The sequence below is a fragment of the Daphnia pulicaria genome, chromosome 7 (genome assembly GCF_021234035.1).
Source record: "Daphnia pulicaria isolate SC F1-1A chromosome 7, SC_F0-13Bv2, whole genome shotgun sequence".
Classification (NCBI taxonomy): domain Eukaryota; kingdom Metazoa; phylum Arthropoda; class Branchiopoda; order Diplostraca; family Daphniidae; genus Daphnia; species Daphnia pulicaria.
The window spans coordinates 5,065,629-5,081,536 of NC_060919.1; the positions used below are offsets into that span (position 1 = coordinate 5,065,629).

Genomic DNA, 15,908 nt, shown 5'->3' on the forward strand with positions numbered 1-15,908 from the left:
TCCTATGTATTATTCAAAATTAAAAGAATAGTTCAAAAATAATCTGACCAGAACAAAGAGCCGAGTGCTGGACGAAAACAGCTCCCTACTAAAACACCGCATACTAATAACGTTATATGATGGTAAAAAACGAATGTGTACAACCACAATGATTTTTCGAACGTTGTATTTATCTAATTTTTGTTCGAAGAAATTCATCTTAAATTTTAGATTCGCTTAACGTTCGTAGCATGTACGAATACAACAATCAATATCAGCACCTAAAATGAACATTAATTTTAGGAACGGATTTGAAGGTGAAATCTAGAAAGTAGATAGTTCACATTTGTAATAAACATCTTACGTTAATAGAACATTAAATGCCGAACATATATCTAATCCGTAAAATCGTATATTCATGTAACGTGCGGGATCGCATGTAAAATAGGAAAATTATGCTTCTATTTTGAATGTTGGGCGAATGTTCATATAACCTTCCCATTTGTACAAAGGTGTATGTGATTGTAGCCTCTTGGCGCCATAAATTTAGATAGGAACAAATAGCTCAATGGTAGAGCAGCGGCGTAAGCCAAAGGTCTGTGGTTCGATTCCCAGCTCCGACTTCTCTAATATAACGCTTCGGAGGCATGGCATTAGCTGTGATCGTGAGGAGATTGGATATAACATACGTATGTGTATGTTTTTTGTATGTTCTATGAACATACCAAAGGTATTCAGAATTGAACTAGAATAGTACAGTAGCTACACAAAGTTTCCGCACAGCTGAGAGAAGCTTATGGGAAAACGGGTATTTTGAAAATTCGCCAAAAATCGAGTTTTCGTCGGACGAAAACGATTTTTGGACAGGGGGTTCTTAGACTTAAGGTTTATAGCATATATTTTTTGGGTATTTTTTCGTTCACGCGAACGTCCCTTTTAAATTGGAAGTAAAAGTTTCCGCACAGTCGAGAGGGCCAGTAGTAAATCGTACTACTTTGGCTCTCTTGTACTGGACGGAAAATAGGGCTAGGAGAGTTCTTTAGGGCTTAAAAAAAAAGAGCATCGTTATCTCTATAACCTCATCTGCAATGCTGACCCCCATGCCATTTGAGAAATCACTTTAATTTCGATGTGAAAATGAAAAGTTTTCATTTCTCAGTTATTTTCCCTTTGTTCCCCCCTCCCGTAGTTGCCGGTTTTCCAAATACCAAGTCTAAAAAAAGGTCCTAGAGATGGCCTGTCTTTTTTCTCCCCCTGCCCCTAATATTTAAAATCTCGGTATTTGGAAAAATGTATTTTTAATATAGCCTTGTTTCTTTATTTGAATTTTTCAGATCCTTGTTTATGAGATATTCTTATATCAAGGCTTCTTATATCCAAATTTATTAAGTAAAAATTTGTTTTGTTAATTGTATTTATTTATTTTTAACGAGATTTTTAAAATCAAATGTATTTTTTATTTTAATTTTTCAGATCCTTTACGCGACGCCATGGATGCCAGACAAGACCCGAAGGACATCCCTCTACTCAACCCTGAGAGAACGGGCAAGATGATGCAAGCCGCCAACGAATTCGACGGAGTGGCCAACGAATTAGACGGAAATGCTAGTACTCGTATGAGAAGAGCAGCGGAGCTTATCCAGGAAGCATTCCAGCATCCTACAGTTCCAGTACGACCGATTGCTGGATTGCAACCACCGGCTCCACCTCAACAGGAGAATCTTGTGGCCTTAGCTGCGATGACTATGTCATTGGGAACTAACGGTCGAGAAATAACGGATCTGTTTCAGTCTTTGTATTATAAAGACGGAATACAGATTGAGTTACGTTTGGGAGAATTAAATGGGAAATAAAGAGAGAGATAGCGAGAGACAGCGTCCTGTCGATGGGAGAGCGGGACGTTTTCTGTCGTTTCTAGAACAAGGAAAAGGGGGTGTTGAAATTGGGGGGTGAGAAAGGGTTGCAAAATATGAGGGGGGGAGGGGGTGCAACATTGCAACATAAATTTGGGAGGGAAATAATATTTCTGACACTAATCAAACCATAACCAATGGCGACTTCATCAGCATCGTGAACAACACAAACAACGTGAAACAAAACATCGTGAACAAACAACGTAAGCCACATCTCCAAGTTAATTGTTTTCAACCTTATAATTTTATGTATTTTATCCTGAGTGATAGTTGTCATATTTAAAAAAAATTCCAGATTAAGGAGGGGGGAAATGAGGACACTATCATCCATCAAGAAGGAATGCAGCTCATTCAATAAAAAACTTAGTGTTTCGTTTAAGTGATGTTTTTTCTCCTTAATTCTGTATCTATTAGGCCTATTTAAAAATACAATAATAGAGTTGTTGGCCATCCTGCGTTGCCACTTTTCAAAATCCACACAAAACATCATTTGTGTCCAAAATGGCCAAGCAGCGTTTTAGAGAGGCTATAGAGGCTAGTCTCTATCACTCTGGCTGTACGCTGATTGGCCGTTTCTGTCGATTAAATATTCATCCATATATTATATTCATCCTTACACTTAGCGAGTACATTTAAATTAGCCGAAAGGGACTCAATTTGCAAAGTAGAATAGACCAAAAATTTTTTCGCTGTACGACCAATTTCTATTGTTCAAGTTTAGTCGTCTCCAAATTCTTGTATGGAGAAGTTGGTCTCCTGCTGTGGACTCTAGTTGTTTGTTCAAAGTGAAAAGGGTGGACGTCGTTACTGACGTTACACCAAGTGTTCTCTGATTCTGAATGATCAGCTTGGCAAGTGGAGAGTCGCACGACTCTCCCATTCCCAAGAGGAAATGGCACGTGCCATTTCCTTCCTGGGAATTTTCAGTTTGTGGGCGTCCGTCTTTCATCCTCAATCGGGCCATATTTGATTAGTTAAGCAGATTGGATTTTGTCACACACCACGTGTCAATGGTACACAATTTTTGTTGGTTTTTACCGTCTTCTCCCCTCTTTACACACAAACAAAGTATCTTCCCATTTTACCGCCATGTTTCCCCCCCCCCCATTTAATATGTAAATCAATTTGCATAGTTTCCTTGGAAATTTCCCCCTATTTTAAATATTTTCCCGTTTTTGATGTTCAATTTATTAGACCACCGCCCACCATCTTCAACGGCTATCGGCTGCCCCCTCCTCACGAAAAAGCGCTCTATAGAAGAAATGTTTTAAATATTCAAAGAGTCCGTAAGCTTAATCCTTGCAAAAAACGAATATTAATGATTTAAATTGTCCCTGCTCATTCGTTTCCAGAATCGATACTGCTGTAGTTCGCTCAACGTGTTTCTATTCCAAGAATTTCCCTTGTATTCATCTTCAGTCAATGTTTCATTCTAGGAATCGGCGACCTATGATATAAATATTTCCCCCGGAATCCTTTTGAAAGACGCCATGTTTTTTCTTGAGATTCCCAAAGGCGAAATAATAGAGCAGACGCCAACGGCTCAAATGTTAAGAAAGCCCAACGGCCAACACTGCTACGTCTGCTTACTCTGCTAGTCTGCTATAGGAAAAAATGCGGTGGGATATTCAAATGTTTTTTGTGTGAAGACTGCTGTCGAAATAAGGGAATGAAAACCGGATTGCGTTTGTTACTGTCCAGTCATCCCAGGAAGAAGAAAAACAGGCTAGTAAGTTTTACCTGACGATTGTTTTCAGTTATTTATTAGCCGGCATTGAGTGACATCATGTCTCTAGAACAGATTTTTGGTAATCTTAGTTTGTGGGCTTCTTTGCCGGGCTTTCTTCTCTACTATTTATTTGTTAGTTCCTTCGAGCACAACGATCCTGAAGGGCATGTCACCGATACGACGGTAATTATTTAAGAAAGTTTCATCTTTTTTTTTCCTCGTAAACATCACCTTGTTAAAAGTTACTAACTGGATAGATACTTTGTAATATTTTGCTACTCATTCTCGGATTAGATTTCAATTTCCAATTATTTGGAAAGTTCCATGTTTGAGGAATTAATTAAGCAAGTACCTTTCGCTATAAACAACCAGGAAACTTGATATTTTTAACAAAAACAATACGGGATAACTTCGTCACCTCAGGCAGCACCGCAGCAGCAACATTCGTTGTCACGTTTTGCTTTTATAAACCCCCCATCGATTATCTCTGAATAAGATTTTCTTTCGGACGAAGACGGAAAGTGTTTTGAGTTCAAGTGTGATTTCGTTTGTTGAGTTAGTTTAGCCGAGATGGTTCGAATAGTTCAAGTCGTTTAGGGTCAACGGGTATATACTGCTACCTTGCCTGATCTGATTCTCCCGTTGTTTGACCACGCCCACATGAACTTCGGTCTACGTGTTTTTTCTTGCAGCTTCTCGCACGAAGGAAAACTTGTTTTCCTTTCTTCATTGTCTGCATTTCTCGGGGGTCCATGTTAGCCTCTTGTCGCAATCCAACACACACAATAAAGATGGGATAGAAATTGTCGCAAATGTCATTCCATAAATCGCACGGAATCGGGACCTAAAAAAGCCATTGGGAATTGACGTCAAACGCCACTTTGAAAAGTTCACGGTAGTTTGTGGTTTTCTGATATTTCTGACGTAAATATCCAACTTCAGACAAAGTTTTAGTTTTTTAAAAGTTGATTTGACGTGTTGATGCGATTATTGCTTGAGGTAACAAAATACCACACGATGAAAACCGGTTTTGAATCGGCTGTTTTAATCACGATTGAGTACCATAGAATAATTTATCATCTCCTTTGGTATTTAGAGATGGCGCTTAAAATCCTTTATTAGCATGAGAATTTGATTTCCATTCATTTTTATCGTGTATTTATTGATTTACAGACTTTCTTAAGTGAATATGATTTCATTGTCATTGGAGCCGGATCGGCTGGAGCCGTTGTAGCTAACCGACTTACTGAGGTATCGGACTGGAACGTTCTGTTATTAGAGGCCGGCGGAGACGAGGGGTTCATGACGGACATTCCCGGTGCAGTCCAACTCCTTCAACGCACCAGAATTGATTGGCAGTACAAAACAGTGGCACAGACCAAATCGTGCCTTGGATTTAATGATAACAAGTAAAGAATCTAGAAACAATAACAATCCATCTGAATTAACAACTTCTTTTCTTTTTTCTTTTTTTAAATCGCATAGATGTAACTGGCCTCGCGGAAAAATCTTAGGCGGTTCATCCGTCCTAAATTACATGTTGTACGTTAGAGGAAACAAACTAGACTACGACTCCTGGGCTGTGGATAACCCAGGATGGTCCTACGACGAAGTTCTGCCTTATTTCATCAAATCGGAAGACAACCGGAATCCTTACATTGCCGCCAATACGAAATATCACGGAACGGGTGGCTATCTGACTGTTCAGGAACCGGCGTATACTACACCACTCGCGACGACTTTTGTGGAAGCCGGAGTAGAATTGGGTTACGAGAATAACGACGGCAATGCTGCCCAGCAAACTGGTACGTTTCCTAAATTAATATTTCACTAATTACTCGCATGAGATGTGACCAACAATTTTTCTGGGTCCAGGTTTTATGTTGGCTCAAGCTACGAATCGGAGAGGACACAGATGTTCGACAGCAAAGGCCTTCCTGCGGCCCGTCCGTCACCGCTCTAACCTTTTCATATCCATGCACTCACGAGTACTGAAGATCATCATCGATCCAATAACTAAACAGGCCACAGCTGTCCGTTTTGAGAAAAACGGACAAGTTTACCAAATTCAAGCGACAAAGGAGATCATTCTTTCTTCCGGATCGGTCAACAGTCCGCAGTTGTTAATGTTGAGCGGAATTGGTCCAGAAGATCACCTCAAATCTCTTAACATTCCAGTGATAAAAAGTCTACCAGTAGGAGATAACCTTCAGGACCACATTGCTCTGGGTGGCATGGTGTTTACAATAGATAAGGTAATACTTATATTTTACGTTAAAAAGATCGCAGATTAAAAAAAACTAATTTCCAATTAAATGTTTAGCCGTTTGGTACGATGGAATCACGTTATTATACGTTACCGGCATTACTGAACTATGCAATCAACTCAGCTGGACCCATGGCGTCATTGGGTGGCTGTGAGGGCCTGGCTTGGGTCAAAACAAAATACGCAGACCAGACAATTGATTTCCCCGACATTGAATTCCATTTTGTTTCTGGAACACCAGCGTCTGACAGCGGAACTACCATCCACTTAAATAACGGCGTCCGTCCAGATATTTGGGAAAGTTATTACAAGCCGGTGTTGGACAAGGACATGTGGCAAGTGATTCCCACGTTACTCCGTCCAAAATCAAGAGGAACAATACGACTGGCCTCCAGCGATCCTTATGCTCCTCCTGTGATCGACCCACAATATTTCACTGACAAAGATGACTTGGACCTCAAAACTATCATAGAAGGAACCAAAATCGGATTGGCTCTTAGCAAAACGGAAGCCTTCACAAAGGTGGGAACAAAATTCTACGACAAAATCTTCCCCGGATGTGAAGACTTCACTCCATGGACGGACGATTATTGGGGCTGTTTCATCCGCCACTATTCCTCCACCATTTACCATCCGGCTGGCACCTGCAAGATGGGCAAGGAAGATGATCCAACGGCCGTCGTCGATTCTCAGTTGAGAGTCTACGGAATAAAAGGATTGCGAGTTGTAGACTGTTCCATCATGCCTAATGTCGTATCCGGCAATACCAACGCCCCCACGGTAAGTTATCTTTCAAGTTAATCAAATCATTTTTCTACATTCTCTTTTAATTATCGTCTAGATTATGATCGGAGAGAAAGCATCAGACATGATCAAAGCAGACTGGCTGGTGAGGAATTAAGTCGCCGGAAGCGCGCGGAATGGAAACCAGTCCAACTTGAAAGGGAAAAGGCCCTCCCGTTCATATAATGAATCAATTATTGAACACGGCGTACTACTGCGTATGTCACTGCCGTGAATTTCCTTGCCGATTCCTCTATGTTTACTGTAAATTATTTATTTATTGATGTTTAACAATTCATTTTGATTTTTAAACCCTTTTACTGCGTTCACGACGGGAATTTTATAACTTTCCGTTGCAGTATACTCATTTCACCACAGATGTTTAACCAATCAGGGCACGACGTAATGTGCGACTCACGAACAAGAATGGTGGGATTCCCCCTATAAAGTGTTGACCTAGAAAATGTTGTTTCCGTCACTGTTAACAGCTATTTTCAATATACATTTTGAATCGAAGAGAATTCCGTGGGTGTGCCCATCACAATTACTTTATCGTTCTACTAAACTTGAATTGAGAACGAGTTTTTCTTTGGTTATCTGGAATATTAGTTTCTCAGAATCCTCTTGTTTTCTAAAGCTTTTATTTGCGGTGAAATGTGAATTCCTACCGCACCCTCACCTTCTCCTTTAATAGTTTGTCCTTAACAGCCGTCTATTATCATATGCAAATGTGGTTGATCGTTCTCGAAATGTCTTCAATGTTGTATTTCGCTGAGTCACGGTTGCATTGCACCTTTTAAAAAGTTAAATTGCGCAACTCAAATAATCCATCCGCCGTGAATTTTATTTCTAAGGTTCACGACCTACATTTGATATTGAAAAATTCGTGATGACATTTGAACTAAAAAAAGGGGTTCTTTTGTTTTTCTATGCCTTTTATCTTTTTCTGTTCACGTTTTTACCCCGACAGTTATTTATAATGAGAATTTTCTCTTGGTCTATAGTTTCGTTGGTATTCTGATCACCCCAACAGGACCATCTCTGAAATGCCGGAAGGCGAGAAAAAGGGACGGACGAATTATAGGAAAAAGAAGACACACACAGCACAACAGCGCCCAACAAAACCATGGAGGGAGAAGGTCATTGCCAGCCCCACTTATATGCATCCAAACCCGTTGCAGGCACACACAGCACACACACGCGTTCAGGTTTTCTCACGTTTCAGTGGTCGTTGAAACTCGTTCGTTACTGCAAGTCCAGAAACGTCGTCTGGACGGGGTTTTTTTAATACTTTTTTTTATATTTTTACACCAGTGAACCATTTGTAGAGATTGTTTGTCCAAATTAGTGACCATCATGCCATTAGCGCAGATTTTTGGTAACCTGAGCTTGTGGGCTTCATTGCCGGCCTTCCTCGTCTACTACCTGTTCTACAGTTCGTTTGAATACGACGATCCTGAAGGTCGAGTCAGCGACACCAAGGTATTACATTGATTTATGCAGAATAGTACTTCCGGTATTGTGATTTAATTGATTCGATTTTTAAAAATTTGTTAATATTGATTAAGAATGGAGACCCCGCAGAAATTCACGTTCCACATTTTAATCGAAAATGTATCCCATTAATACCGTTACTCAATTTCTTATTAGAGAGCATTACCGCGAGCAAATTGGTAATTATTCGAGCAAAAGATGCGTGCCGGGAATCACGAATACCACCGCATTATTCATTCAGGATGAGGGCGTACATCATATAACGGCTAAAATCTAAAGTTTCAATGACCTATTTATTGGCACGAGTCGGAATAACATTTTTTTCCAGCACTTCCGTTGGTTATTATTTCCCTCTATTTTGGAATAAATCACGTCCGCCGTTTTAACTCTATTCGATGTAGATTTTCACGTTCAGTTAACTGCGTAGAAGGGTCTCTATATACCTGTGCATGGTTCTTCTTCCTGGTCACCAGTCTGTGCCAGGCTGCTGAGAGCACTAAGCCATAAAATAACAGATTTTATAGCGTGAATACAGCAAGCTAATACCCCGTTAGAAAAAAGGGCTATGGGAAGTTTGTCCAGATGCGGTCACGGACGTATTCCTAATATGCCGCCTCTGTTTGCCATACGCTACCTGAAAAGAATCTGATAATTCTACAATGATGACCAAAGAAAAAGAAGAGACGAGTATTGACATATTTATGGGCAGGAGATTGGGCAATGCTTTTTCCATGTTTGAATGGGTTGGACCTCTACTTGGTTATTCATCAATGTCGTGAGGTACACAACGGAATAATGCAAAGCCTCAATAGGGTGGATCTACTGAGCTGCACCATGTCTTTATTTAATTTTTTTTTTTTTTTTTTTTTTTTTTGCTGAGTCACGGTGACTAGGCGCTTCTCACACAACCCACATTTGGAATTACGTATTTATTTTTAACCGTTTCTTTCCTTTTTTTTATTTTAAACAGAGTTTTCTAAACGAATATGATTTCATTGTGATTGGAGCCGGATCGGCGGGAGCCGTTGTAGCTAACCGACTTACTGAGGTATCGAGCTGGAAAGTGCTTTTGCTGGAAGCCGGAGGAGATGAGACCCTAGTGTCTGATGTGCCTGGTACCGTCCAGTACCTCCAGCGTACCAACATCGACTGGCAATACAAAACGGTGGCCCAAACTGGGTCGTGTCTGGCTTTCAACGACAATAAGTAAGTCATCCATCTGTCCGAACTTATAAAAAGATAGATTTTAAAAACATCCGTCGTTTTTTTTCTCACTCCGCTCTACAGGTGCAACTGGCCTCGAGGCAAAGTATTGGGCGGATCATCCGTCCTTAATTACATGTTGTACGTCAGAGGAAACAAACGAGACTACGACTCTTGGGCTGTGGATAATCCCGGATGGTCCTACGACGAAGTTCTGCCTTATTTCATCAAATCGGAAGACAACCGGAATCCTTACATCGCCGCCAATACGAAATATCACGGAACGGGCGGCTATCTGACCGTTCAGGAACCGGCGTATACTACACCACTTGCGACGACTTTTGTGGAAGCCGGAGTAGAATTGGGTTACGAGAATAACGACGGCAATGCTGCCCAGCAAACCGGTACGTTTCCTAAATTAATATTCCACTTATTATTCACATGAAATGTAAAACCACAAATTTTACTGGGTTCCAGGTTTTATGTTGGTCCAAGCCACGAATCGGAGAGGACGCAGATGTTCGACTGCAAAGGCCTTCCTGCGGCCGATCCGGCACCGCCCGAACCTCTTTGTATCCATGCATTCACGAGTGCTGAAGATCGTGATCGATTCGACAACTAAACAGGCCACCGCTGTCCGTTTTGAGAAGAATGGGAAAGTCTATGAAGTCAAAGCGACAAAGGAAATTATCTTGTCAGCCGGATCGGTCAACAGCCCTCAAATATTGATGCTGAGCGGAGTCGGTCGGGCAGATCATCTCAATTCGCTGGGCATTCCGGTATTGTCGGATCTTAAAGTGGGTGACAACCTCCAAGATCACATTGCATTGGGCGGCATGGTGTTTACTGTTAACAAGGTAATGCTTATTATAATTTCCCCTTGATGAACTGTAATTATTATTTTTTAATTCATTTTAGCCATTCGGGTCGCTAGAAGGACGTTACATTACTTTGGCCACTTTTTTGAACTATACCATCAACTCAGCTGGACCCATGGCGTCACTGGGTGGCTGCGAGGGCCTGGCTTGGGTCAAAACGAAATACGCAGACCAGACAATTGATTTCCCCGACATTGAATTCCACTTTGTTTCTGGAACACCAGCGTCTGACAGCGGATACAACATCTATAAAAATCAGGGCGTCACGGATGCCATCTGGGAAAGTTATTACAAGCCAGTTGTCAACACTGACATGTGGCAAGTGATTCCTATGTTACTTCGTCCAAAATCGACTGGAACAATCCGGCTAGCTTCGACAGATCCCTACACGGCTCCCCTGATCGACCCGCAATATTTCACCGACACCAATGGCGAAGATCTCAAAGTTCTCATTGAGGGGACGAAAATCGGATTGGCTCTGAGTAAAACGGAAGCCTTTCAGAAACTGGGATCGAAATTTTACGATAAAGTATTTCCCGGATGTGAAGGCTACACTCCATGGACGGATGCCTATTGGGGTTGTTTCATCCGCCACTATTCTACCACCATTTATCATCCGGCTGGCACCTGCAAGATGGGCAAGGCTGGGGATCCAACAGCCGTCGTCGATGCTCGATTGAAAGTTTACGGAATCAAAGGATTGCGAGTGATCGACTGTTCCATCATGCCAAATGTCGTATCCGGCAATACCAACGCCCCTACGGTACTTAATTTTTCCAGTTCAATTTATTTTTATTTTATTAATTTTATATCAAACTTTTATTTCATAATAAAAATAATAGATAATGATTGGAGAGAGAGGGTCGGACTTGATTAAAGAAGATTGGCCACACAATAAGGAAGACGTGATAATCAAACCGCTCACCACAAAGAAAAATTCTTCCAAAAAGAAAATGAAAGTAAAGAACATTTAATCGGAAATTGTCAAATGATTGCGTCGAAATGGACATTGTTGGTCGATTTCGAAAATCTCAGTTGCGCCAGTCTTTGCCGCCGATTTGAACGACCTTAAAAATTGTCAGTTTTCTTACAGCAAATTTAAAATTCAGTCAATTCTCTGTGCACCATTGATCGCTTATCTTCTCATTTATTTATCGTCGTCATCGATTCAGTATGCTGTTTTTATTTATTTATGATTCTCATCGTAGTACGTCACGCGATTTTTTAATTTTGTTTGGTCTACCCTCCCCTGACAACCCCAACATGTCGGGAACAATACAAAGTTAAAGAAACAATTTCGCCCATATAGAGGGCAGTGGCGAATGTCAAAAAGGACCCCCTTCCCCCCCATGTAGTTTAGTTTGAACGCCCCCATGCACACCACACGACATTCGATTTCTTTTACGTGCTCTCGTTGTCTGTAATTGTGTCTCCCATCATATTACTTTTTACATGTGCTGTTTGATTGAGAATACTTTGCTGCTGCTTATTCGACAATGTGAAATGGCAATTGAATATTTTACAGACCGACTGGCATATGTACCGACAGAAAGTGTTTGACTCGTTACAATCCTCGAGGATTTTTATGTAAGGCGGGAAAAGTTTTCCTGACATTTTCATCCGGTGTTACGCGCGTGTCAAAATGCTTCGAACGAGATTACAGCCGAGACGTCACTAATGTCAAGTAATGTGTAATTTATTTTTTATTTTTCGGTGAAATCCCTGCCAACTTTTGTGAGATTGGAAATTTGTCGCTGTCTATTTACAATCGGATTAGAGCCACGCATGCATGACGTGGCATAATGAGAGCAATCACGACAATCAAAGTGACTATAACTAGCGTATAATCAGTCAGGACCTTTGACAGCCCTTGAATAGATCAAGGTCCCCTGCACATCTCCACTCACTTCTGTCAAAGTTCGTGAATTTTCCCATTGATCAAAACTGCCTCGTTAGTCAGGTACGTCCTGTATTTTCATGACCACCACCACCACCAGCAGCCGAAATAATTTATTACTTTGGCTTTATCTGATGGTTTGTCTCTCATTTATGGCTTTTACGAGGCTGCTGTTATTCTTTTTTCTTCCCAAAGAAAACGAGCAAACAACATTCGGCTGTAGATAAAAACAAAAATGCCGAGGCTTGTCTCCCCCCCCCCCTTTCAGCTGCCCATGTTATCGCCAACGAGTCAACATTTTTTTAAAAATATTTTCGACAGAGATGAGAGGTGGATTATTATCGAATGAGTCCTTGGGTGGAAGAAAGGTGATTTTCCTGTTTCTAAATCAACGAACCGCGTTCTCTCTTCCATAGTCTACACGGCGGTCGGTGATGTCCGTGCGGCGATAGAGAATGTTCGTGACACGAGAGTTGAAGTGCTTTAGAGATTATTGAATCCGCTCGTGAAACCAGCAGATAACAATGTCTCGACATTTCATCCGTCCATTCGTATCATTTGGGTCAATTAAAAATGTATTACAACTCACGAATGTAAGAACCTTTTTCCGCGTTCGATATGGAGTGCTGCAGCCGGACCGATGCGCATTTCCTCTGCTCTATTCGGAACGAAGACAAATGGAGTCTAGACTGCTGGACGAGTTTATTAATCCGGAAACCGATGATTGTGTCAACTTGAAATCAGGATAGTCTTATCATAATAGCATTGGCCAGACGAGAACTATTTTTATATCCTCAATCGCGTCTAATTTTACAATGGGGACATTCGATACGTGACTGATGCGCTGCTATATCCATGTGAGAAATCCATATAAGTTATGCAACCTTATCGTTCCATCTCTTATCTTTTTTATGTTATTCTTTCTTTTTTGGGCTTCGATCGATGGACCAGAGCTGCTGTTGCAGTTGCTGTCCAAACTGCGGCAAGGGACTGTCGTTTCTGTCACATGGCCGATACGTTGGATCCGCAGCGGAAAAATATGGCGAGTGCGTTCGTGACCGCGGCCGGTGAGACAGCACGGGAGGACGACGAGCGGCAGATTCGCCAACTTCAAGTTGAATTTGCGCTCGTGCCCGGCACGACTGGCGATCAATTTCAGAAAGATTTTCCAGCCTACGCCGACGGACTGGTTGGCTCATCTCCCGGTGGCTATGTCGCCCTGCCGGAATACCCCAAGAAAGCCGAAACCGTTTACAACTTGAAGCCCAGAGCAGACGACGTCTACGTTCTCACCTTCCCGAAATGCGGTAATTATATAATAAGACAAATAGTTTTTACTTTTCTACGGTTTTTTAAAATAAAATGATGTGGTTATACATGTCTCATAGGAACAACTTGGATGCAAGAACTTGTCTGGCTGGTTGTCAACGATTGCAACTTTGAAAAGGCTAAAGCGCCTCTCAACATCCGATCGCCCTTTTTAGAGTATAATTTCATATTACAAATTATTAGATAATTATGGGTGTTAATCGGTATGCAATCTTATGTTTTAGAATGAATTACATGCTACCAAAAGTCTTGACGGATAAATACGAGAGAGACGCGATTGTTTTGTGAGTTTGTCATTTTAGTTTGAGTGTCGCCGCATTGGCTCATTGATTTTTTCATTTCTAGTCAGACGGGCATCCCGGGCATTTCGAAATTCCTGGAAATTCTTGATTACTGGAATTTGAGGGACGTCCTGAGACCCCACGTCAAGAAACTAGTCAACAGGATCTGCGGCCACGTAATGCGCGACGTTGAGGAAATGGAACAAATGACTGAGCCTCGCATCATCAAGAGCCACCTGCCTCTCTACCTGCTCAATCCAAAGCTGCTGGACACCAGTAAGGTAATAATTTTTTTAAAAATACTTTCCTCAATGAAAAAAAAATAAACAACTGTTGGAATTCTTTAAAAATTCATTCATTGCCCAGTTAGCGATAAAATGCTGCTAGTACCTTGTTGTTTGTCTGTTTTTTTTCTTCTCTTCTCTATAGGGGAACATTTTGACTTTCTAATATATCCTTGAATTGTATTATACAATCGTCAGGTGGTCTACGTTGCACGAAATCCCAAAGACGTCCTCGTCTCATACTTTCACTATCACAGGTTGATTCACTTTCACCAGTTCACCGGCGACCTAGAGTCCTTTGCCGACTATTTCATGTCCGACAAAGGTATGGCTCTCCTTTTGTGCCCAGTGTGGTGCTGCTATTTTGGGTATTCGCCGCTAATGCCTAGAGCCAAAGCTGAACGATCATTTTTTTTACTAGTGTGCTTTTTTAAAAAAGGAATGAATTTTGTTTTTTGACAGTTTACGCTTCGCCGTTTTTTCCTCACTTGCTGGACGCCTGGAGCAAACGCCATCACCCAAATTTGCTTTTCGTTTTCTACGAAGATTTGAAACAGGTAGATAGTCTTGTACGGTTATTTTGGTTCTGGCCTTATATCTTTTATGTCTTATGTAAATCCGAATTCATAATTGTCTCTGGCAGAATTTACGAGGAGAAATCGAAAAGGTTGTCAGTTTTCTTGGCAAATCTCTGACCGAAGAGCAACTCACCAGGCTGACCCAACATTTACGCGTCGATCAGTTCGCCAAGAATGAAGCCGTCAACTATGAAATTTGTAAGGAGTTGGGCTTCATGAACAACACCGGAAATTTCATCCGCAAAGGTAAAAAAAAAATTTTTATGGTTTTATGTCGTGATATTAATTGATTATTTAATTTCCACTCGTGTGCCGATTGCTTAGGGAAAACTGGCGACTGGAAGAATCACTTTTCTCCCGAATTGAACGCTCGAATTGATCTGTGGATTGAATCGAATTTGAAAGGCAGCGACCTGACGTTCATCACTGAATTAGACCAACAAGATTGATTGATTCCATTTTTAATTCAGTATACACACCTATCACATTTCTGCTCATCTCAGCCCATCAATTGGCTTTTTTTTAGGTCCTTATTCCCTTGATTGAGCGGGAAATCAAGTCAGAACCACACACCAAACCAATACACGCATATTCATTATATAACCCAAAGTATTTTGACTTTGAACTTTTCTCCTTTTTATGATTAGTTCAAAAATGTATTTACTTTTCAGGTTGACACGATGAACTTGGTTAATTCTCAGGTGACTCATAGATAAGATTTGAAGGCGATCGATAACACATCACCAGTGCCGGTTTTTGCGCTCCCACCTAAAGCCTTTCCTTATGGATTAGAAACGGAGTGTGTCGGCTATAGATGGGAAGCGATAACTTTTTCTTATGGATTTAACCCCAAAAATTGTATTGTACCATTCGGTACCATCGCTTCAGCTCGCTCGCGGCTGTAGGTGACTCTAGAGAAAACGTCCAAACGCCACATATGTGTAGTTGTAGCTGCGAGGAAGGTCAGTTATACGAGAGAGAAACTGTTGGCCATAATAAAATAGCGCGGAGAGACGGCCGCATATGTACTTATTGCGGCAAACTGTTTTAAACGCCGCCAGTATACTTGTGTCGTTTTTCTTTTAATAGCCACAGCAGATCCATCATTTTCAATTGCCTACGCGTCGTTAACCGTCGCGGGACTCGTCGTCGTCGTCGTGTAGACTCCTTTTTTTTCTTTTTCGTTTATGATGTCCCTTTTCACATGGCAGTTGAGACGAACGGAACGACGTGTAATGCGTAACCAGGTGCGGTCGGCCAATTTCTTTGCGCAACTTGGCCCCATCAACCTGTT

The 15,908-nt window shown here is 41.3% G+C and overlaps 3 protein-coding genes across 4 annotated transcripts; all 3 read left to right on the forward strand.

Annotated features, from left to right (window-relative positions):
• Nucleotides 1–3,644: 3,644 nt before the first annotated feature.
• LOC124349545 (glucose dehydrogenase [FAD, quinone]-like) lies at nt 3,645–7,186 on the forward strand. Its single transcript, XM_046800236.1, has 6 exons — nt 3,645–3,804; nt 4,795–5,030; nt 5,107–5,426; nt 5,497–5,876; nt 5,945–6,667; nt 6,729–7,186. Exons 1-6 carry the CDS (start codon nt 3,679–3,681, stop codon nt 6,786–6,788), a joined length of 1,845 nt encoding a protein of 614 aa, XP_046656192.1. The 5' UTR covers nt 3,645–3,678; the 3' UTR covers nt 6,789–7,186.
• Nucleotides 7,187–7,828: 642 nt separating this feature from the next.
• On the forward strand, nt 7,829–12,139 carry LOC124349532 (glucose dehydrogenase [FAD, quinone]-like). Its single transcript, XM_046800217.1, has 6 exons — nt 7,829–8,152; nt 9,135–9,370; nt 9,452–9,771; nt 9,845–10,224; nt 10,286–11,008; nt 11,088–12,139. Exons 1-6 carry the CDS (start codon nt 8,027–8,029, stop codon nt 11,217–11,219), a joined length of 1,917 nt encoding a protein of 638 aa, XP_046656173.1. The 5' UTR covers nt 7,829–8,026; the 3' UTR covers nt 11,220–12,139.
• On the forward strand, nt 11,849–15,217 carry LOC124349760 (sulfotransferase 1C3-like). 2 transcript variants are annotated; one of them, XM_046800592.1, is made up of 10 exons: nt 11,849–11,929; nt 13,094–13,449; nt 13,531–13,627; nt 13,696–13,755; nt 13,817–14,033; nt 14,235–14,361; nt 14,499–14,593; nt 14,680–14,860; nt 14,939–15,083; nt 15,141–15,217. In XM_046800592.1, exons 2-9 carry the CDS (start codon nt 13,149–13,151, stop codon nt 15,061–15,063), a joined length of 1,203 nt encoding a protein of 400 aa, XP_046656548.1. In that variant the 5' UTR covers nt 11,849–11,929; nt 13,094–13,148; the 3' UTR covers nt 15,064–15,083; nt 15,141–15,217. The 2 variants fall into 2 exon arrangements, with proteins under 2 accessions (XP_046656548.1, XP_046656547.1); XM_046800591.1 differs by having other exon boundaries at nt 14,939–15,217.
• Nucleotides 15,218–15,908: the final 691 nt, after the last annotated feature.

Excerpts from the sequence above, each read along its gene's own strand:
- LOC124349532 (XM_046800217.1), top strand. The coding sequence starts at position 8,027 with ATGCCATTAGCGCAGATTTTTGGTAACCTGAGCTTGTGGGCTTCATTG. Across the intron at positions 9,772-9,844 it reads CAATGCTGCCCAGCAAACCG|GTTTTATGTTGGTCCAAGCC; the intron begins GTACGTTTCCTA and ends ACTGGGTTCCAG. Across the intron at positions 11,009-11,087 it reads GCAATACCAACGCCCCTACG|ATAATGATTGGAGAGAGAGG; the intron begins GTACTTAATTTT and ends TAAAAATAATAG.
- LOC124349760 (XM_046800591.1), top strand. The coding sequence starts at position 13,149 with ATGGCCGATACGTTGGATCCGCAGCGGAAAAATATGGCGAGTGCGTTC. Across the intron at positions 13,628-13,695 it reads ATCCGATCGCCCTTTTTAGA|AATGAATTACATGCTACCAA; the intron begins GTATAATTTCAT and ends CTTATGTTTTAG. Across the intron at positions 14,594-14,679 it reads TCTACGAAGATTTGAAACAG|AATTTACGAGGAGAAATCGA; the intron begins GTAGATAGTCTT and ends TGTCTCTGGCAG.
- LOC124349545 (XM_046800236.1), top strand. The coding sequence starts at position 3,679 with ATGTCTCTAGAACAGATTTTTGGTAATCTTAGTTTGTGGGCTTCTTTG. Across the intron at positions 5,427-5,496 it reads CAATGCTGCCCAGCAAACTG|GTTTTATGTTGGCTCAAGCT; the intron begins GTACGTTTCCTA and ends TTCTGGGTCCAG. Across the intron at positions 5,877-5,944 it reads TGGTGTTTACAATAGATAAG|CCGTTTGGTACGATGGAATC; the intron begins GTAATACTTATA and ends TTAAATGTTTAG.